General features: G+C 43.9%; 1 protein-coding gene across 1 annotated transcript in view; it reads left to right on the top strand.

Moving 5' to 3' along the window:
* The first annotated feature begins 7871 nt into the window (after positions 1-7871).
* Positions 7872-18328, top strand: part of TXLNB (taxilin beta) — a 40555-nt gene continuing 30098 nt past the window's right edge. Inside the window, exons 1-4 of the mRNA XM_068150746.1 lie at positions 7872-7974; positions 13986-14402; positions 16596-16687; positions 17613-17783. Coding sequence (XP_068006847.1) covers positions 14000-14402; positions 16596-16687; positions 17613-17783 — 666 coding nt within the window. The 5' untranslated portion in view covers positions 7872-7974; positions 13986-13999. The remainder of the gene's footprint in view (positions 7975-13985; positions 14403-16595; positions 16688-17612; positions 17784-18328) is intronic.

Genomic DNA, 18328 nt, shown 5'->3' with positions numbered 1-18328 from the left:
ATTAATGCCACTATACCTTTTGCATCCTTTTCATTTTCCATCTTGTGATTCTCTTTCCACCCATGTCTTAAAATAGGTCATTAGGGTTTACATCAGCAGCAGTTTTAGACATCACACAGTAGTGCTGCCAGCTCTGCAGATCACCACATTTCCTTCTGAACTAATAGTTCATCGGCTACCTTGTCATTACCCTATAAAATATGATTCTCATTTCATCATCACTTTCTCTGTTATTTTCCCTCTTCTTTCTACAGGCATTTATATTTCACCACAAATATTCCCCAGATTTCCAGGTGTTGTTTAAGTGTTACCTCCATTTGTGTCATTCTCATTGTGTCAGTCTCTCTTCTTTCCTCCTGTACTCTCAGACATGTTAGTCATAACCCCAGTGTTGCTCAGCCTCCCACCCCTGTCAGCTTACTTAAGATTGTCAGCAGAGTTTGGACTTTGTCCTTTCCAGAGAAAGATGTTTGGCTCCTATTACGAGATGCTTTACCACCCCTGCACAGCCTGTACAGCTGAGAGAGCTAGCCTTCAATTTCTAATTTGCTTTATTCTCTGTGCTGCTCCCAAGCAGGTGCTGCTTGGGAAATCAATGGCAGCTCCACGCATGGAGCAGCTGGAGGACTCAGCCTTCAATAAATCTTTCCCATTTCTAATTTTTACAAGCCAGTTCTAGCAGTAATATTAAAAAAAAAAAAAAAAAAAATCAAAACAAAACCCACAACAAATGTTGCATATTGATAACGAAACTGGTGCAAGCGAACATTACTAGCAAATTGAAAGGGCTGGGAAAGGGATGGAGGGAAGGACAAAAAGCTACCTCACACAAAGCAAGTCAGTTTACATTGTCTTACTGGAATAGATAATTTCTTCTCTATAGTTCACTCCTGACCAATGGACCACTGGCATTTAAAAGACTTTCAGTTTACCCCTGATAGACAATTTACAGCATGATCACGTCTGAACTGGACCCAGAGGTTTCCCCTGGCAGATTCACAAAGTGTCCAGGTTGATGGTTGACTTGGCCCAACTCTGTTCCCACAGCCCATTGATCATTTCTAGCTAGAGTAGCGTCATTCTGAAATTAAATTAGATCTAAAATAGGCTATTTTAGGATTCAGTACCATTTTGGAGTTTCATGCTATATTTTATGCTAGCTTATAATGGTGTAAATCGACAGTAACTTCACAGCAGTATTGGAAACTGGAAACAGCTAATACTGCTCTTTTCTTTCCCAATAAATTACCTGTATATATTGGAAGAGTTGTTTCCAAACTGCAGAGATCTATTCATGTGTGACTGCATGCCTCACCTGAGGGATTCCTTTATCTTATGAGTGATTTTTCAAGTGAAGCTATTCTCCATTTTGCCAAATTCTTCGAATAGCACATAGCATAATGTATTTATGGAAAGTCTATCTCTTGGGCAAGTTGAAGCAGTGGAAATTGCCTGGAGAAAATTGAAACTCTGATAATTGATTTTGCTTGCTCTTAAGGTTTCAAAAGACTTGAATCTTTCCAAGAATATATCAAAAACTGTTCAGCAGCAAACCGTGGGGAATTCCTCCTCATTCTTAGAGTGGTTTTCTTGCTGAAGTTCAGAAATTATATTCTTACTGATGTAGATTAAGAATTAAATTATTTGCTTAAAATAGTTAAGTCTATTGCCTGTTGGGATTTTCTGTGTCAGCTAATTTGGCTGCTTTATTAACTGCCATTTGTAGCCAGGATCTTTCAGCCACAGAAGGAAAAAAAAACCTAGCAAACCTTGGGTATATGACAAACCCTTCAGGCCATAAAATCTTATTAGAAGGCAAATCATAACCTTCCAACCCTTTTGAGATTGATTTGGAGCTAGGAAATCTGTAGAAAATTGATGCAGAGTGGAGCACCTGCTTTGTGTATGCAAATAAGTGCAAATATGTTATTCTCCTTCCCCCCCTCCTTTTTTTTTTCTTTCTTTCTTTTTATTTTCTTTTCATTGACACAGGACTAAGCAGGAGAGAAATGATTCCCAAGAAGTCACCATACAAAATGTCTGACTGGTTCAGATGTTCACGACATTTCTAGGGAATTAAATTAAACCCAGTGGAGAGCAGTCCTGGCTGACTTTGCATTGGGACCACGTAGGACTCTCTCCACCATTGATTCAGTGCCAGATACAGCAAGCTTCTGACTTCTAGACCAAAGCTCACACATCACCATGCTTTTGTGCCTCAAGACCTTTATAAGAGATCTTTCTGAATTCTAATTCTGCATCTTGGTTGGACTCTTTATTTTAGAATGGACCAAACCAGGTTGGAAGAGACCTTCAAGATCATCATGTCCAACCCATCAACCAATCCAACCCACCCAAACAGCTAACCCATGGCACCAAGCACCCCATCAAGTCTCCTCCTGAACACCTCCAATGACGGCGACTCCACCACCTCCCTGGGCAGCCCATTCCAATGGGCAATCACTCTCTCTGTATAGAACTTCTCCCTAACAGAAGAATTCAATGATCTTAGAGATCTTTTCCAACTAAAAGAATTCTATGATTCTATCTTAACATTACAGGCATTTTTAAATTCTTCATGCATGCTATGCTTTCATTGTGTTTCTTACAGGCCTGCTTGTTACTATGTATTATCATGTTGCATTACATAAATATGTGACAGTATATTACAGCATGTGTTTAAACAGAATGGATCAATTTGATTTCAAATATAATTGGGTGAAATAGTGGTATTACAGGATGTGATTCTGCCCAAGCACAATATGATTGGAAAGACTTGTACCTTTCCAAAAAAATAAAAATGCTCATCAGGAAAGCCATGAAGAACTCTTCCAGGTTCTTAGAGGAGTTTTCATGCAGAATCCAAAAATGTTCACGTCACTGATACAGATATGGGACTGAAGCGGCAGACTGTGGCAGTACATTGAAGTCTGCATCCCCATGAATGAAGGGACTGAGACAGGTTGTCTACAGGTCTTTTTGTGCTGCTGGCAAGCAGGGTCTCATGGAGCAAAGCAGCTACAGTTTGCAGAGGACTGTGGATGGCTCTTTTATGGCCAATGCAGAAGGCAGGAGACCTTCCACAGCCTCTTCACAGGATCACAGGATGTTAAAGGTTGGAAGGAACCTCCGAAGATCACTGAGTCCAACCCCTCTGCCAGAGCAGGGCCATAGAATCTAGCACGGATTGCACAGGAACACATGCAGATGAGTCTTGAAAGTCTCCAGAGGAGACTCCACAACCTCTCTGGGCCTATTCCAGTGCTCCGTGACCCTCACAGTGAAGAAGTTCCTCTTCATGTTGAGGTAGAACATCCTGTGCAGTAGATTATATCCATTACCCCTTCTCCTATCACAGGGTGCAATTGAGAAGAGCCTATCCCTTGCCTCTTGACACCCAGCCCTCAGATATTTATAAACATTTATTAAATCCCCTGTCTTCTCTTCTCTAGACTGAAAAGCCCCTTCACTTTATGTCAAGAGGCTGTCCCGCAAACCAAATAGCCTGCATGGCTTCCAGGTGATATTAAGGGCTTCTGAAGAAATTAAGCTTTTGTTTAGGTGGAAAATAATTAACGCTTGTCATTGCTTGCTGTGAAAAAGTAACCCTTGAGACTTTTAGAAGTGTTTTTAACCACCAATACGGAGTTCCCTTTGGACAGTGTCTGCATATTTTAAAGCCCTTGAGCATTTGAGAGACAAACCGTAAACCTGAACCATCATTCTTTCATCTAAGCATTCACAGGGCACACAAAAAGAATACACAAAACCCCCAAAAGTATCTGTTTCAATGGAGAGCCTCAGCAGGTGAGAGCTGAATGCTGTAGTTGAAGTAAATGGCCTGGGGGAAAGAAGGAAAAAAGATATCAGAAAAAGATAGGAAGAACACCCAAAAGCTTCAATACCATTAGCTTAGTAATGAACTTGTCCTCCCATTTGGTAAGGCTGAATGCACTGAATAAAATATAGAGTAAATTATAACATAGGGTTACAGGAATTTTCTTACTAGGGTGTTTTTTGCCTGAGAAGTCTATGCCTTCAGTAGATTTATGCTGATGATGATTATGTTTAATCCAGAAATAGCCAATTTTTGTGTAACATTACCAATGACCTCAGTGGAAATGCCACTGCACACCAAAGGGTATAGGGTTACAGGCTATGCAGTCCAGCTTACAACTGAAAAATAAATTCAGGCTTGTTACAGCACATTCTTAAGGAGTGGTCTGGCTTTACTACAGAGAAGATAAATTCCTCCTCTTTCTCATGGATTAGAGAAAGCTTTTCTTTCTCTTCCCCTAAACAGGGACATGAAATGCCCAAAGTATTGAAGAAGCAGAAACTTCAGAAGGGTACAGGTTTCACAGAGAGCATTTCCAGCCAGATTCCTCCTCATGTCTCCAGAGGCAACCAGCATGCAGAGCCCAAATGCCAGTCTGTCCATCCTCCTTAGCATGTGTACTGCCTGCTTCACACTTTCAACACATTCTAAATTTCTCAGTCTGAGTTTCTCTTTCCATTCTTAAGGGGCTTGTTTCCACTCATAGGACACAATCCAACAGATCTCTTCTAAACTTTCTGAAACTACACAGACACATACTCTCCACATACTCAGGAACACTGTTTTTATCTACTCTGTTGAGTTCCCTGACTGTACAAGACAGCATTCTTTACTCGCTTATTTAGGAACAATTCAGAAATGTAGCTTTGGATTTCTTGTAGCTAATTTTTATAATGATGACCCCAACTCATTTCCTGTTCTCATGTCTCAAGACACAACCACGTTCCCACTGCCTAGTGAATCCTTGCACTTCGTTTGGACTGTGATAAGGGTCTGTGTGCATGCTGTCAGGCTGTTGCAAACATGAACTAGCACATAACAGCTTTAACTCAGGTGAAAGAGGGTGAAGCTGAAAATGTCTTGCCTTGTGTTTGCCAAGGAGTAAGGATATGCTGGAGAAACTTTCTGCAACTCAGATGTTGCTCAGTTCCTTGGTAGCTCAATTGTGCATTTTGGTTTCAGAATCTCTAGAGATGGATTTATTTCGAAAGAAAAATAAGAAGGGAACTGGAAGAGGAGAATTCTCCAGCTGAAATAGGAGGAGCACAAGTAACCCACATAAGTGCTCTTACCTTCACTGGTATTCTGCTGCTTTGCTCTGCCCTGTCTCAAACGACCCTAGAGCTTTATCTTATCTCAAAACATGACCAGCAGATTTCCAACTGCCTCCAAAAGACTCATAGAAGCCCCCCACCCTGCAAGCACACTTTAATTATCCTTAAATCTGTGACTTTCTTAGGAGCACTGTGCCTGAAGAAGATTCAAAGAACTTATTTTCCCTTCAGCCATGATGTCCACACATCCCCAGATAATAGAATAGAATAGAATAAACCAGGTTGGAAGAGACCTTCAAGATCATCGCGTCCAACCTATCATCCAACACCACCTAATCAACTAACCCATGTGACCAAGCACCCTGTCAAGTCCCCTCCTGAACACCTCCAGTGACGGCAAGCCCCTTACCAACTTCGTTGCCCTTCTCTGGACTCGTTCCAGCAAGTCAACCTCCTTCCTAAACTGAGGGGCCCAGAACTGGACATAGGACTTGAGGTGTGGCCTAACCAGTGCAGTGTACAGGGGCAGAATGACCTCCCTGCTCCTGCTGGCCACACTGTTCCTGATGCAGGCCAGGATGCCATTGGCCCTCCTGGCCGCCTGTGCACACTGCAGGCTCATGTTCATCCTACCATCAACCAGCACCCCCAGGTCCCTCTCTGCCTGGCTGCTCTCCAGCCACTCTGACCCCAGCCTGTAGCACTGCATGGGGTTGTTGTGGCCAATGTGCAGAACCCGGCACTTGGATGCATTAAATCTCATGCCGTTGGACTCTGCCCATCTGTCCAGCCTGTCGAGGTCTCTCTGCAGAGCCTCTCTACCCTCTAGCAGATCAACTCCTGAGCTGCCTTTTCCAAGCAGAAAAATAAGATTAATGAAAAACCATCCCAAGTATATGTTTTTCACCCTACAGGCACGTTCTTTACAAATATAGTGAGGCCCTTCAGTCCTCTCCAGTGAAAGTCTGGGATGCTGTTAACATATGGACTATTTCGGTGCCAGTACTTCACAGTACTGAGCTGCCCAGTACTGTTTTCTCATACATCCCTTATAAATCAAGTACCAAACATTTCTAGATCCTCTAGTGCCATGCAACAATGGAGTCATTTGAGGGCTTACTCCAAAATACTGTAACATACATGGTTTTCCTCCTTATGTTGTTGTGAGCTCTATTACTTATCACTGGAACCAAAGACCCATTTCTCTTCTCATAGCACTGGCTGCCACTTCTAGTACCAGTCTATTACTTTTCAGTTGTTTGCAGCTCTCTAGGGAGTGGGCAACAGAAGAATCTGAGGCCATGTGGCATCTCAAGATGTTGCCTGAATGACTTGTGGGTCACAGAAGTGGAAGATGCAGATCACTGGATAAACTGTATGCAGCTGAGCACCCTGGGGAGTGCTCTGCTTGTTTGTATAAACAACTTTGGACCAGGGTGTGCCAGGTTAGTAACATGCAGAAAGTAGATCTGACAGGTTATCTTGGCAGCAATGGGAACATTTTCTAGAATCTTAGAACATTTGAGGTTGTAAGAAACATTAAAGATCATCTAGTTTCAATCCCTCCTGCCATGGACGGGGATACTAGTCTAAATCTTCTACCCTCCTTAAGTCTGAATCCATTCCCTGTCTTGCTTTCACAACAAGCCCTTGTAAAAAGTCCCTCCCATCTTTCTTGTAGGCCCCCTTCAGGTTCTGAAAGGTTGCTGTAAGATTTCTTTGGAGCTATCTTTTCTCCAGGCTGAACAGCCCCACTCTCTCAGCCTGTACCCATACGGGAGGCACTCCAGCCTTCTGATCATTTTCATGGCCCTTCTTTGGGCCCCTTCCAGCAGTTCAAGAGCTCTTTCGTTTGAGAGCTGTTGGGATCAAGGGGACAGCTTACACTATCATTCTCCATTAGCATTCAGTGGGAGAAGCTCATCAGTTCACTGGAGGGACACCATGATGGCCGGAGCACTCGTCCCATGAGGAGAGATTAGGGGAAGTGGGATGTTCAGCCTGGAGAAGAAACAGCTTTGAGGGCCCTCGACTGCAGCTCCAGAGTACGTATGAGGAGATTATCAAGAAAGAGGAGCATAAGGTAGAAGGACGACAGGTAAGGGGCACAAGCTGAAAAAAAAAGGGGGGAGTTCAAGTTAATATAAGGAGAAACTTTTTTGCCATGCAGATGGTCAGGCAGAACAGGCTTCCTAGAGAGGTCATGCAATCTTCATCCTCAGATTTTTTAAGACTAATATAAAGCCCTGAGAGACTTGGTCTATGCTCACAGCTGAGCTTTCTTTGAGAAAAGGTTGAACTAAAGACCTCCCATGGTCCTGTCCAGCCAGTGAGTCTATGATTGGTAATCAGTCTGGTCTTTAACAAATCCTGCCAGAGTCCCAGGTCACAAAGGGCAGTCACAGCTGTGAGCTCAGATTAGAGAAAACCATCCCAGACTTTGTGGTGCAGTTAGAAAAATTAGACCAAGTTTGACCAATCCAACAGCATGTCAAGTCACTGAAGGATTAAGGCTTACTTTTTAAGGGTAGCAGCTGTGTGTGAATCCTTCCTTTATTTTCTCTTTTTGGGGACCTGAGACTCTAATCTCTCATGCTATGTCTGTTAGAGCAAGCAATAGCTGGTTGATGTTGCCAGCTAGCAGGCAGTCTGCCTGCTCGCCTATCAGAGCAGTCATCGTGCAAAGCGGTCTCTGCAGTCTTAGTTCCTGCTGTGTCATTCTGTCCTTCCCCCTTCACTTGGCCTTCCTGTCCCTCTTCCCTCGGTGGCAGCATTACAGTACCAGTGTCCTGCTGCTGGCGTGCCCTTGCCTGAGCTTTCTGTCCGACTCTCTTTTCTCCATTCAGCTCTTCTTTTGCTCTGGTAAGTCTGATGAACAGCTTCCTTGCTGTTACTGCTTGGTGGCATGGTGCAAGGGCTTTAATCTAAATACTCCCCTTTGGGACTGTCAGCCCACAATTTCTAGGAATAGCATGAAAAGCCTGGGCACTGTGTGAGTAAAACAGGCAAGTATCTAAGGCTGCTGGTGAAAGTAAGAAACGCTTCTCTAAAGAGTGATCAAAAACATTGAAGCTCACTTTGGAAGAGCTTGCCTTTAGCTGAGACTCGGGGCCATGGCTGGTTTGCTACAACAGTTAAGTGATCAAGACTCAGGTGCTGCATGAAACTTCAGAAGGTCTCTGACTCTGGTTCTTTTCATGCTTGTGTGGAATCCTGCCACAAAGCCTCCAGACTTTTGTTGTTTTGTGCTGGAAAATTACGTGTAAACCATAAGGTTATTCAAATGTCGCATGTAGTTAATAAAGCTGATTTTATCACCACCTTCTGAAGTAATGCATAGGACAGTTGTATTTTTCTGGAGGGTAATTGGAGATACAGTAGTGTGGGCCATTCCAGGGCTTGATATGTGCTGCTTTGAAGTGCTGTTATAGTTCAATCTGGTGTTTTGTTGAGGTAAAAATTCGGATTTTATCAGCATATGCTGGCTGGTGTGAATATATGGAACACTTTGGTTTAGAGAATAGTGTGTGTGTGTGTGTGTGTGTGTGAGTTTTGAGCATAAAGTGCCAGATAACATTACCCATTTTAGAAGTGCTTAAAATAACTGCTGGCAGCAGAGCAGGTGCCATGTGTCCTTCTGCTGGATACGTGGGGAGGCAAGAGCTAAATATAGACCAATTTGTAAACCCTCCAGAAGTTGAAGCTGCAAGGAGGGAAGGAGGAAGCAATTCCCATGAGAAGGAAGGGGAAGTTCTCTGTTATTAAAAATATAAGCAAAACTCTGCAACAGTATGCAAGACAGTCTGCCAGAGAGGCAGGCTGAGAAGAGGATGTTTGGTTTGTGCTTTGTACATGCCAGGACAGTGCCTCAACAGCACGGTCTGTTCCAGTGGTAAGAGAGAGAAGCTGACAAGGCACCCAGCACAGGGGACAGGTTTTCCAGCAGCAGCAGGATGGCTATTGCAGCTCTGCTAAATCAGGTGCTGGCTTTTACCAACTGACGGTTTACTTTGGAGGTACAGTCTGATTTCAAAGTACAGCAAAGGCAAATCATGCTGAATTATTAAGGGATATAGTCAGAGACAAACAGTCTCAGTGTGTTACCAGACTGAGCTTAGCAGCACACCTTCTTTGTTGCCTCTGAGTGCAGCTGTGGCTATGCTATGTGCTCAGCCCAGTTTTGTGCCTCTGTGGGACGGCAGGCCTGGCCAAAAGTCCTCCTACAGGAAGGCATCAGCCTGGGACCAGTGTCTGTCAATTCCCACCTGAAACTGGAGGTTGCCTATGCCACAAGGCACTACATTTCTCTCCTGGGTTATCTCATGTTTTAATGGAAGAAGGAGGAGAATGAAGAGCCTCTCTTTCAGTGGGAAGGCAGTAGCACCCTCAGGGCCGTTTGCCACCAGAGGAGAGGAGGACCAGAGTGGCTATCTGCAGATGGTGAGCACAAGTGTCTGGGGTCATGCTTTTAGCCAAAACACCAGGGCTGTGAAGGATACTGATCTCAGGGCTGTGGAACACATCCAGGATTGGGGGTGCAGAAGGAAAAGAGTAAACAAGATGCAATGCTCAGAGTCAGTCAAATGTCTGGTCACTCCTCCCACTTGCCATAAACCAGGATACAGCTGTGTTGGAAATTCAGGTGTCTAGACACAACAGTAAGGGTAGCAGGAGTCACAAAACTCAAGAATTGAATAGTCTAAAATTGAATGAGTCCTTGATTCCTTGAGGAGCCAAGGGATTCCTCTTCTGGGCTTAATCACCTGATTTTTAGAAATTACTGTGTCTAATAGTGTCTAATGTAAACAACTGTGGGTCTCGCTGAGATTCACACTGAAAGCCTTCTATGGCCTCATAAAGATTTCCTGATGTACATCAAGGTTAAACAGGCTGGAGCATGATGAGGACCAGGGCCAACTGCAGTAAAATCTCCTAGAATCAAAGGCTGTAAATGGGATGCTTTCTGCAGATGAGAGCTGCTCTGTCTCCCTAAATGTAAACTCTGTGATGCTGTGAGAGCTACTGCACAAAACAAGGTACAGACATCTTAACAGACATTTTTGTGTTTGAAAGTAGTTATCAGACCTCTGGTGTAGCCTGAAGAAGAGTGGAATAGAACAGTAAAATACTTATTTGTGTGTGCAATACAGTCCTTGGTATGACCCAGTAGGTGGGCACCCATGGGTTAAAGGCACATCACTGGCTAGTGCTGTGGTTCCTGCCTGCTCACTGTTGCAAGCTGGTGGCCTGAACCTTAACAAATGTGAATTGCCATAGTTTCAGAGACTGATTATAACTAATACCTTTCTAGCCAGGAATGTACATTAGGGAAGATTTCCTGCAAGGCCAGCTTCTAAACACCTTATGTTATGCCCTTGATTCTGAACATGCATTTTCTCTTTCATGTGCTCATGGTTTTCCCTTATTACTGAGAAACACTGGGCATAAATTGATTGCTGCTGTTGATTTAAAGCCTATTGTGTCTACAGGCATGTTCCATGATTCATGTAGGAAGAGACTTTTAGATGGAAGGTGCTGCTCCATGAGTGGAGCTGGGTTGGGAGCTGGGTTGGAACCTGGGAGGTAGCCAAGGAAGAGAGTTGGGGTGCAGTAAGAACTGCATTGACTTGTGTCTTCTTATAGAATAGAATAGGATAAAACCAGTTTGGAAGAGACCTTCAAGATCATCGTGTCCAACCTATCATCCAACACCACCTAATCAACTAAACCATGCAACCAAGCAGCCTATCAAGTCTCCTCCTGAACACCTCCAGTGATGGTGACTCCACCACCTCCCTGGGCAGCCCATTCCAATGGGCAATCACTCTCTCTGTGTAAAACTTCCTCCTAACCTCCAGCCTAAACCTCCCCTGGTGCAGCCTGAGACTGTGTCCTCTTGTTCTGGTGCTGGCTGCCTGGGAGACAAGACCAACCTCTGCCTGTCTACAACTCCCCTTCAGGTAGTTGTAGAGAGCAATAAGGTCACCCCTGATTCTCCTCCAGGCTAAGCAGCCCCAGCTCCCTCAGCCTCTCCTCATAGGGCTTGTGTTCCAAACCCCTCACCAACTTTGTTGCCCTTCTCTGGACACGCTCCAGCAAGTCAACATCCTTCCTAAACTGAGGGGCCCAGAACTGGACACAGTACTCGAGGTGTGGCCTAACCAGTGCAGTGTACAGGGGCATAATGACCTTCATATTCCTGCTGGCCATACTGTTCCTGATGAGGAACAGTAGAGAGGGGGAGATAGCTGGAAGATAAATTCATATTTGTAAATTAATCATTTAACAATCCTGTTGTCCTTATGTGATAAACAAAAATAGCTAAAGTCAGAAATGCAGTGTATGAGGCTTGTTCTGTCTAGAGAATCACAGAATCAACCAGGTTGAAAAAGACTTCAGAGGTCATCAAGTCCAACCTAATACCTAATACCTAATACCTCATGACAACTAAACCATGGCTCCAAGTGCCACATACAAACCTTTTTTCAACAGCTCCAGGGATGGTGACTCCACCACCTCCCTGGGCAGCCCATTCCACTGGCCAATTACTCTTTCTGTGAAGAACTTTCTCCTCACCTTGAGCCTAAACCCTGGCACAGCTTGAGACTGTGTCCTCATGTTCTGCCACTGGCTGCCTGGAAGAAGAGACCAACCCCCACCTGTCTACAACCTCCTTTCAGGAAGCTGTAGAGAGCAACAAGGTCTCCCCTGAGCTTCCTCCTCTCCAGGCTAAGCAACTCCAGCTCTCTCAGCCTCTCCTCATAGAAGAGATGGTGATCCTGGGTTTTCTAGCTGATAGATTAGCAAAGCCAGTTAGCTAAAATTAATTAATACAATTGTAAAAACTAGTGTGAACATGTCAGAGAAACACTTGTTTTGTGGAGCTTCTAGCTTGGTATTTACTACAATCTTCCTGATTAATTCCTTGAATTAATAGAATGAACTAGCTATAGTTAAAGTATGATCACAAACTGTGGAATTATTAACCTAAATTCCACATGTAGGGTCTAATCTTTCAATGCAAATTAAACTAAATATGACATCAAATCAGACAGATAGAATTTTACAATCCCTTTGGAGTGATATAATGACCATGCCACAAGCAGGATGGAGCAAATGAAATGCATTTGTCTGACAGGGTCTGTGAGACCAGGTCCAGCCATCTTCCCAAGCCATTCCTGCTGGGGAGTTGTAACTGTGGGAGGGCTTCAGGGGCATGGATTTACAGCTAGCAGTTCTCAAGCACATCCTGAGTCCTACTCAAGGCTTTCAATTATTTGCTTGAGAGATGATAAACCATAATATTTTAATATCTTACCTGTAAGCCCAGTCAAATAGCCAGACAATCAGCTCTTGAAAAATGTTGCCTTAGTGACGACTATCACTGCACTTCAAATCACTTTGACGACAGTTTAAAAATAAACATCGAGGCATGTATGTCAGTAAATTACATCTCCCTTAACATATACTGCCTTCAGCCAAGTAAGTTTATGATTTTGAAAGCTGTTTAAATGCAGACATCATAGAAAGCATACATTATGGCAAACTGAGCAGGGAACTAAATGCTTCCCAGTTGAGCTCTGTTTTCAAAGCAAGTTGTCTCTTAAAAAATAAGCAAGCAACCACCTCAGGTGCTGGAACAGAATGAGAAAGCAGACTTCCTCCTCTCTTCATTCCCCAGTGGCAACATGATAAATCATATCATTAAAGGGAGGAACAAAAATTGGCCTAAAAAAAAAAAAGAAAGAAAAGGGACTCATGGCTACAGAGCACAGAAGTGAAGCAGCAGTGGGGCTAGTTGCAGGGCAAGACCTAGCTGTGCACCCAGACACTTCATGAGGGCAGCACAGCAGTAACAGCAGCTCTGCCAGCACTCTGAGAAGGAAAAAGCCTTTTCCACACTGAGTTTTCCAGCTGCACCTAGTCAGAGGTGCTATTTTTGCTGGCCAACAGGAGCTGGGAGCAGTTGCCTGGGACGTTCTCACTGGCACTTTATTCACTAGGTCCTGGGTAAGCTGTCACAGGCTCCAGAGGAACACAGGCAAGTCAGGAGCTCTAGGTTCCCCTGGCTGAGTGCAGTCACTCAAGGACATTGGAAAATAAAAGCTTCCTCTTTGCAAATTGGGAACAAATGAACTCAAATTTGCCTCAGAAAACACCACAGACTATCAAGCCACGTTACGCCCGGTCAGTTTTGCTTTGCTCTGATTTATTCTGTATTTTGTACTTTGTCAAACAAGCTGTCAGCAGCATGCAGCAAGTACAAGAGTGGTTTTTAGCTGCTTATCTTATTCTTTGCTGTTATTGTGACAGCATGAAACCAGCTCTCTTATAGATCAAGAACCACGCTGGGCTTTCCAAAAGCAGAGCACAATTTTTGGTGCGCCAGTTTCATTTAAAATATTACTTTCTCATGATTATTGACTTAGGCTGTGCCAGCAGGGGAGAAATAGGAAATGAAACTGAGTCAGCTCTGAAATGAAGCTGCCCATATCAGTAGTCAGATTTTCAGGTAAACAGATCAAAAAGAATGAATGTTTTGTAAATGGTGTGTTCAGGGAGGGAAATGGTATAAATTTCTTGGGTGTTTTTCATGTGTTAGCACTGGCAATGGGAATAAGAGGTTTTGATATCTAAGTATTGGGTCTGGGCAGGCTTTTCCTTTTGGAAAATGTATAATTTGCTTTCCTCCCTGCAGCCAAATCACCTTGGTTGTTCATTTTAGTGTGACGTATTTATCAAGCCAGAGCCGACTGATGAGCTGCCATCTCAAATTCCACACAAAATCACTCACATGCTGGCCAAGTTTTTGGAACAGTTAGAAGACAAATTTTGTGTACTTTTAAATTAACCCTCCATTTGTTTGCTGTCAGGTACTGCACAAAGCATGGAGAATGACCAGTCTCCCACTTCAGCTGGACAGGATATCCAGGGGCAGAGTGGGGACAAACCTGCCCCCAGCTCCCAGCCCACTGTCACAGCCCCCACAGAGCAGCCAAATGCCCAGCCTGAAGCAGTTGTGTGTGACATCTCAGAAGAGCTGAGCCGGCAGCTGGAGGACATTATTAAAACCTATGGGTCTGCCACAAGCCTGGTGGAGAAGGAAAGTGCTGCTACAGAAATCGACAGACCTGAAAAGGGAGAGCCAGGCAGCATGGAGGATGCAGAGTATGAAGACGCAAATGAAGAGACTGAGAAAGAGAAGCTGGCTCCTGGGGATGCTTCCAGGGCAAAGGAGCCCAGCAGCAGCAAGGAGCAAAAGCTGGAGAAGAAAATCCTGAAAGGGCTAGGCAAGTACTTATGCACTTACACAGCTCTTCTACAATCATTAAGTAAAACTTCTGTTGCCCTTGCTCTTTCCCATGTTAAGCCTCTGACATGAGTGATAGGGACCTCTAGTTATTACTGAAAATCACAATATAACTTTTCTCTAAAATCTGTTTCAATAATTACCCATCAGATACATGTGAGCTGTATCAGATATTAGTCCTTTTAAAAAGGCAAAATCATAGGATGATATCACATCATTCTGATATCCTATTAGGCCACCCAAACTATTTAGCCAAAGCTGTTAGTCTGATGACACACTGCACAACATTGCTTCTTAGACCAAGGAAAACCTTGCCTCTCATTTGTGTCACAGTGCAACCAGCAACAGAGCAGGAGGACACAGTCTCAGGCTGTGCAAGAGAAGTTTAGGCTTGATCTTAGAAAGAAGTTCTTCACAGAAAGAGTGATTGCCTATTGGAATGGGCTGGGAGGTGGTGGGATCAATACCCCTGGAGGTGTTTAAGAGAATGGATGAGGCACTTAGTGCCATGGTCTAGTTGATTAGTTAGGGTTGAGTGACCAGTTGGACTTGATGATCTTGGAGGTCTCTTCCAAACTGGTTGATTCTGTGCTTTTTTTTCCTTGGCATGCATGCTTTGGTATGACTTCTCACTGGTCTTAACAATGCTGATGGTGCTATATGTGGCATGGCATTCTGTAGAATAAACTCACTGTCTTGTCCAGGTTATTTTTCACCTATCTAACCCCTGGACTCGTCACGGACTGTATGAAATAAACCAGTATGCTCACAGTCCCTACGCACAGCGCTTAGAGAGCGCCTTGGTCACGGGAGGGCTCGGTTAGCTGAGCTGGAAAGTCTCGGCGCGCTGCTGTGAAGTATGTCGCTTCTTCTGGGCAGCCACTAGAGAGCAATGTAGCTACATCCCAATCCAGCAAACGTCTAGTTTATTTCCCTTCCTACGTTTGACTCCCGCCACCCTTCACGCCTCTCCGTTGTATGAGAGCCGAAACCGAACCCTCGGCTAAGCCTGTACAAAAATTACTGCAGGACGTTCTTAAAGAAAAGGAACTAAGCACAGGACAGAGCAGGGTTTTTTCCCCAAAAAATTTCTTGAACATCCAGGAGAAAGAAAGTTCCTCAGTATCTATTGCCTTGGTTTTGATATAGCTATTGGTACCTCTCCAAGATCAAACACTACCAAAGCACAGTTCTCTAACTGTACTTGCCATAATTTTCGCTCCAGGGTTTGATTTTATCTCTCTTCAACTTATTTATACAGGTGCTGCACAGAGAACTTAGTATGAAATAGTGGATTTTCTCCATAGGCAGTACTGGGCTGCACTAGACTTGAAGCAGAAAAAGTACAGCCGAAAGTAGAAAGCAAATTTGCTCTCACAGCCATGGGAAAGGGAAGCATTTGGAACAGCACAGCTGAGCCCCTGGCACCACAGCCATCTTTATCTCCAGGGGCATTTTGTATTTGAAGAACAAGCAGTGTTCAAGCTCCAGCTCATACTCAGGGCTGGAATGAATACAAAGAAGTATCAGAAGAGAAGCAATTCATAAATGGCTATGCAGTGATTTAGCTATGTATGCCCAGATAGACTGTTTACTAGCCCCACTCTCTTCACCAAGTCAGGGAACTGATTTACACCACAATCAAGTAGCCCAGAAGAAGCTGGCAGTACCTGCTCCTCTCTGATTGTTTCCATCCACACCATAGTCTCCGTACTTAACGTAATCTTACTTATGTCTTGAGGGGGGTTGATCAGCACATGAGATGAGTACATCAGCTTTGATTGGTTTTCACCTGCAAAGAGATCTGGTTTCTGAGCCTTTAGGGTCTAGGCCCTTTCCATCCTGTTTCTTTACAATGTGCCATATATGTGACCCAGCCATGCTGCAAAACCACTAAACAAAAATCAGATTATAGAGGACAAAAGTATTTCAAAGCCAACGTTTCTGCTAGAAAACAGCACGTTGCTGAGGTCTGAAATGGAAGAGAATGCAGGCATTTTTCTTCTTATGGGGAGAAGAAAAACCCATGAATTAATAGTAAAAATTATTCCTTTCCTTCCAAAATGCTTCATTTCTCCCTGAAATTTTAGAGATCCATGCATCAAACAACCATCTGCTACAAACTATCACCACCATCAAATATCTGCTGCCTTTTTTTTCTTTTCTTTTTAAGGGAAGGAAGCCACCCTACTGATGCAAAGCTTGAACAAGCTGAGCACTCCAGAGGAGAAGCTAGACCTGCTATTTAAGAAGTATGCTGAGCTGGTTAGTAGAGCACTAGTTCTTTTCTGTGCACACTGTCTGTATAGGAATTTATGAAGACCATATGCCATGCAGCATGGTCAAACCTCATGAAGTAGTGTCTGTATATCCCAAAATGATTGTAAGGGTCAAATGATCAATTGTGCATGGGAAGGAGGGAAGAAAAAAAAAGGTAAAAACTGAGGGAGAAAAGCCAGACTCTGGGTTAAAAAGTTGATGAGGCCAAATATTTGTACTCAAAGGCAAATCTACCAAACTGATCCACACTGGGAACTAGTGTCTAGGCTGAACCCTTCACCTCCTAGGAGGAGTGTTGCATACTTCTCACAGGGCTTAGTTTAAAATGTGAGTGAGCAGAAAATGGAGCACTGAGGCTCATCAGGCTGAATGCTTTGGGGAACACTTTCCTGAAGTGCATTTTTGTCCATCATCAGCAATGCCCCTACACAGGTGACATCCCTGGTCTCCAGCATCTCTTTTGCTGTTGTTTTTTCCAGCAGGTTCCTGGGTATGTAGGAAGCTGCTTCTTTTTCAGGAAACTGCAAAACGGAATGAGCAACTATTGTGTTATCTCATGATCTGAAGAAATCTCACTGCAAAAAGCACTACCCACTGCTCCAGTTCCTAACACTGAAGCAAAAATGAAAACCTCACAGCTGCCCTGCAAAGAAATTCAAACCAAAGAAGGAAGAGCTGAAATAGTGTGACAAAAGTATTTAAACTTATGGTCACCCTCCCACACTGCAGCACACTGGGGACTGTTGCAGCAAGCAGGCTTGGGACTCTCTCCTCTCCCATTAGCACTGACATAGCAAACACTTCCTAAGAGGTGAACAGAGTGTGAAGACTTTCCTGATACTAAAATAGCTCATTCTCTTTGCTTTCCTGCCCCTCTTTGTTTCATTTTTATCCCCTGTTCCTCACCCAGCTTGAAGAACATCGTGCTGAGCAGAAAAAGCTCAAGTACCTGCAGAAAAGGCAGGCCCAGATCACCAAGGAGAAGGATCAGCTGCAGAGTGAGCACAGCCGAGCCATCCTTGCCCGCAGCAAGCTTGAGAGCCTGTGCCGAGAGCTCCAGAGGCACAACAAAAACCTGAAGGTGAGTGGTGGCCTTACCAAGGTACCTGGCAGTACCTTGCTGATGCCTTCCTATCTTGCTCTGGTGCCAAATCAAAGAGATGTTGCAATAGATCATATATGTGCTCTGATCTTGAGGCCCATTTACACTAAGACCTCTTTATTTCTCATTAGGAAAATTCCAACTTTGCACCATCAGGGAGCCCAGTGCAGAGGAGACCAATGGTGCTAACAGACCAGGTCCCTGAGACTGCAGGTGCTAACAGATGTGGGTGGAAAGAACTATAGGACTGCTAGCTTTGCTTCAGGTGCCTCTGGAAGGCTAGTGGCTGTTTTCATGTAATTTGAACACTTGGGCATTTTCAAGTGATCTGTGAGGGTTAGTGAATCAAGACACTTGCCTTAGGACATCAAACCTAAAAACAGGAAGAATACCAATGTGGAAGTCATTTGGATTATGAGAATCAATTCAAAAAGGACATTTTTAAGGAGTGTCAGGAGGTTGGTATCCATATACCATGTCTGCCTAGTGCTCAGAGCATCAGAGCTTTTAAATGTGACATTTAT

Source organism: Melanerpes formicivorus, unplaced genomic scaffold (genome assembly GCF_026170545.1).
Source record: "Melanerpes formicivorus ecotype bairdi unplaced genomic scaffold, bMelFor1.0.p_v2 SCAF_2, whole genome shotgun sequence".
In the NCBI taxonomy this organism is placed as follows: domain Eukaryota; kingdom Metazoa; phylum Chordata; class Aves; order Piciformes; family Picidae; genus Melanerpes; species Melanerpes formicivorus.
This window is presented reverse-complemented; position numbering and strand designations above follow the sequence as displayed.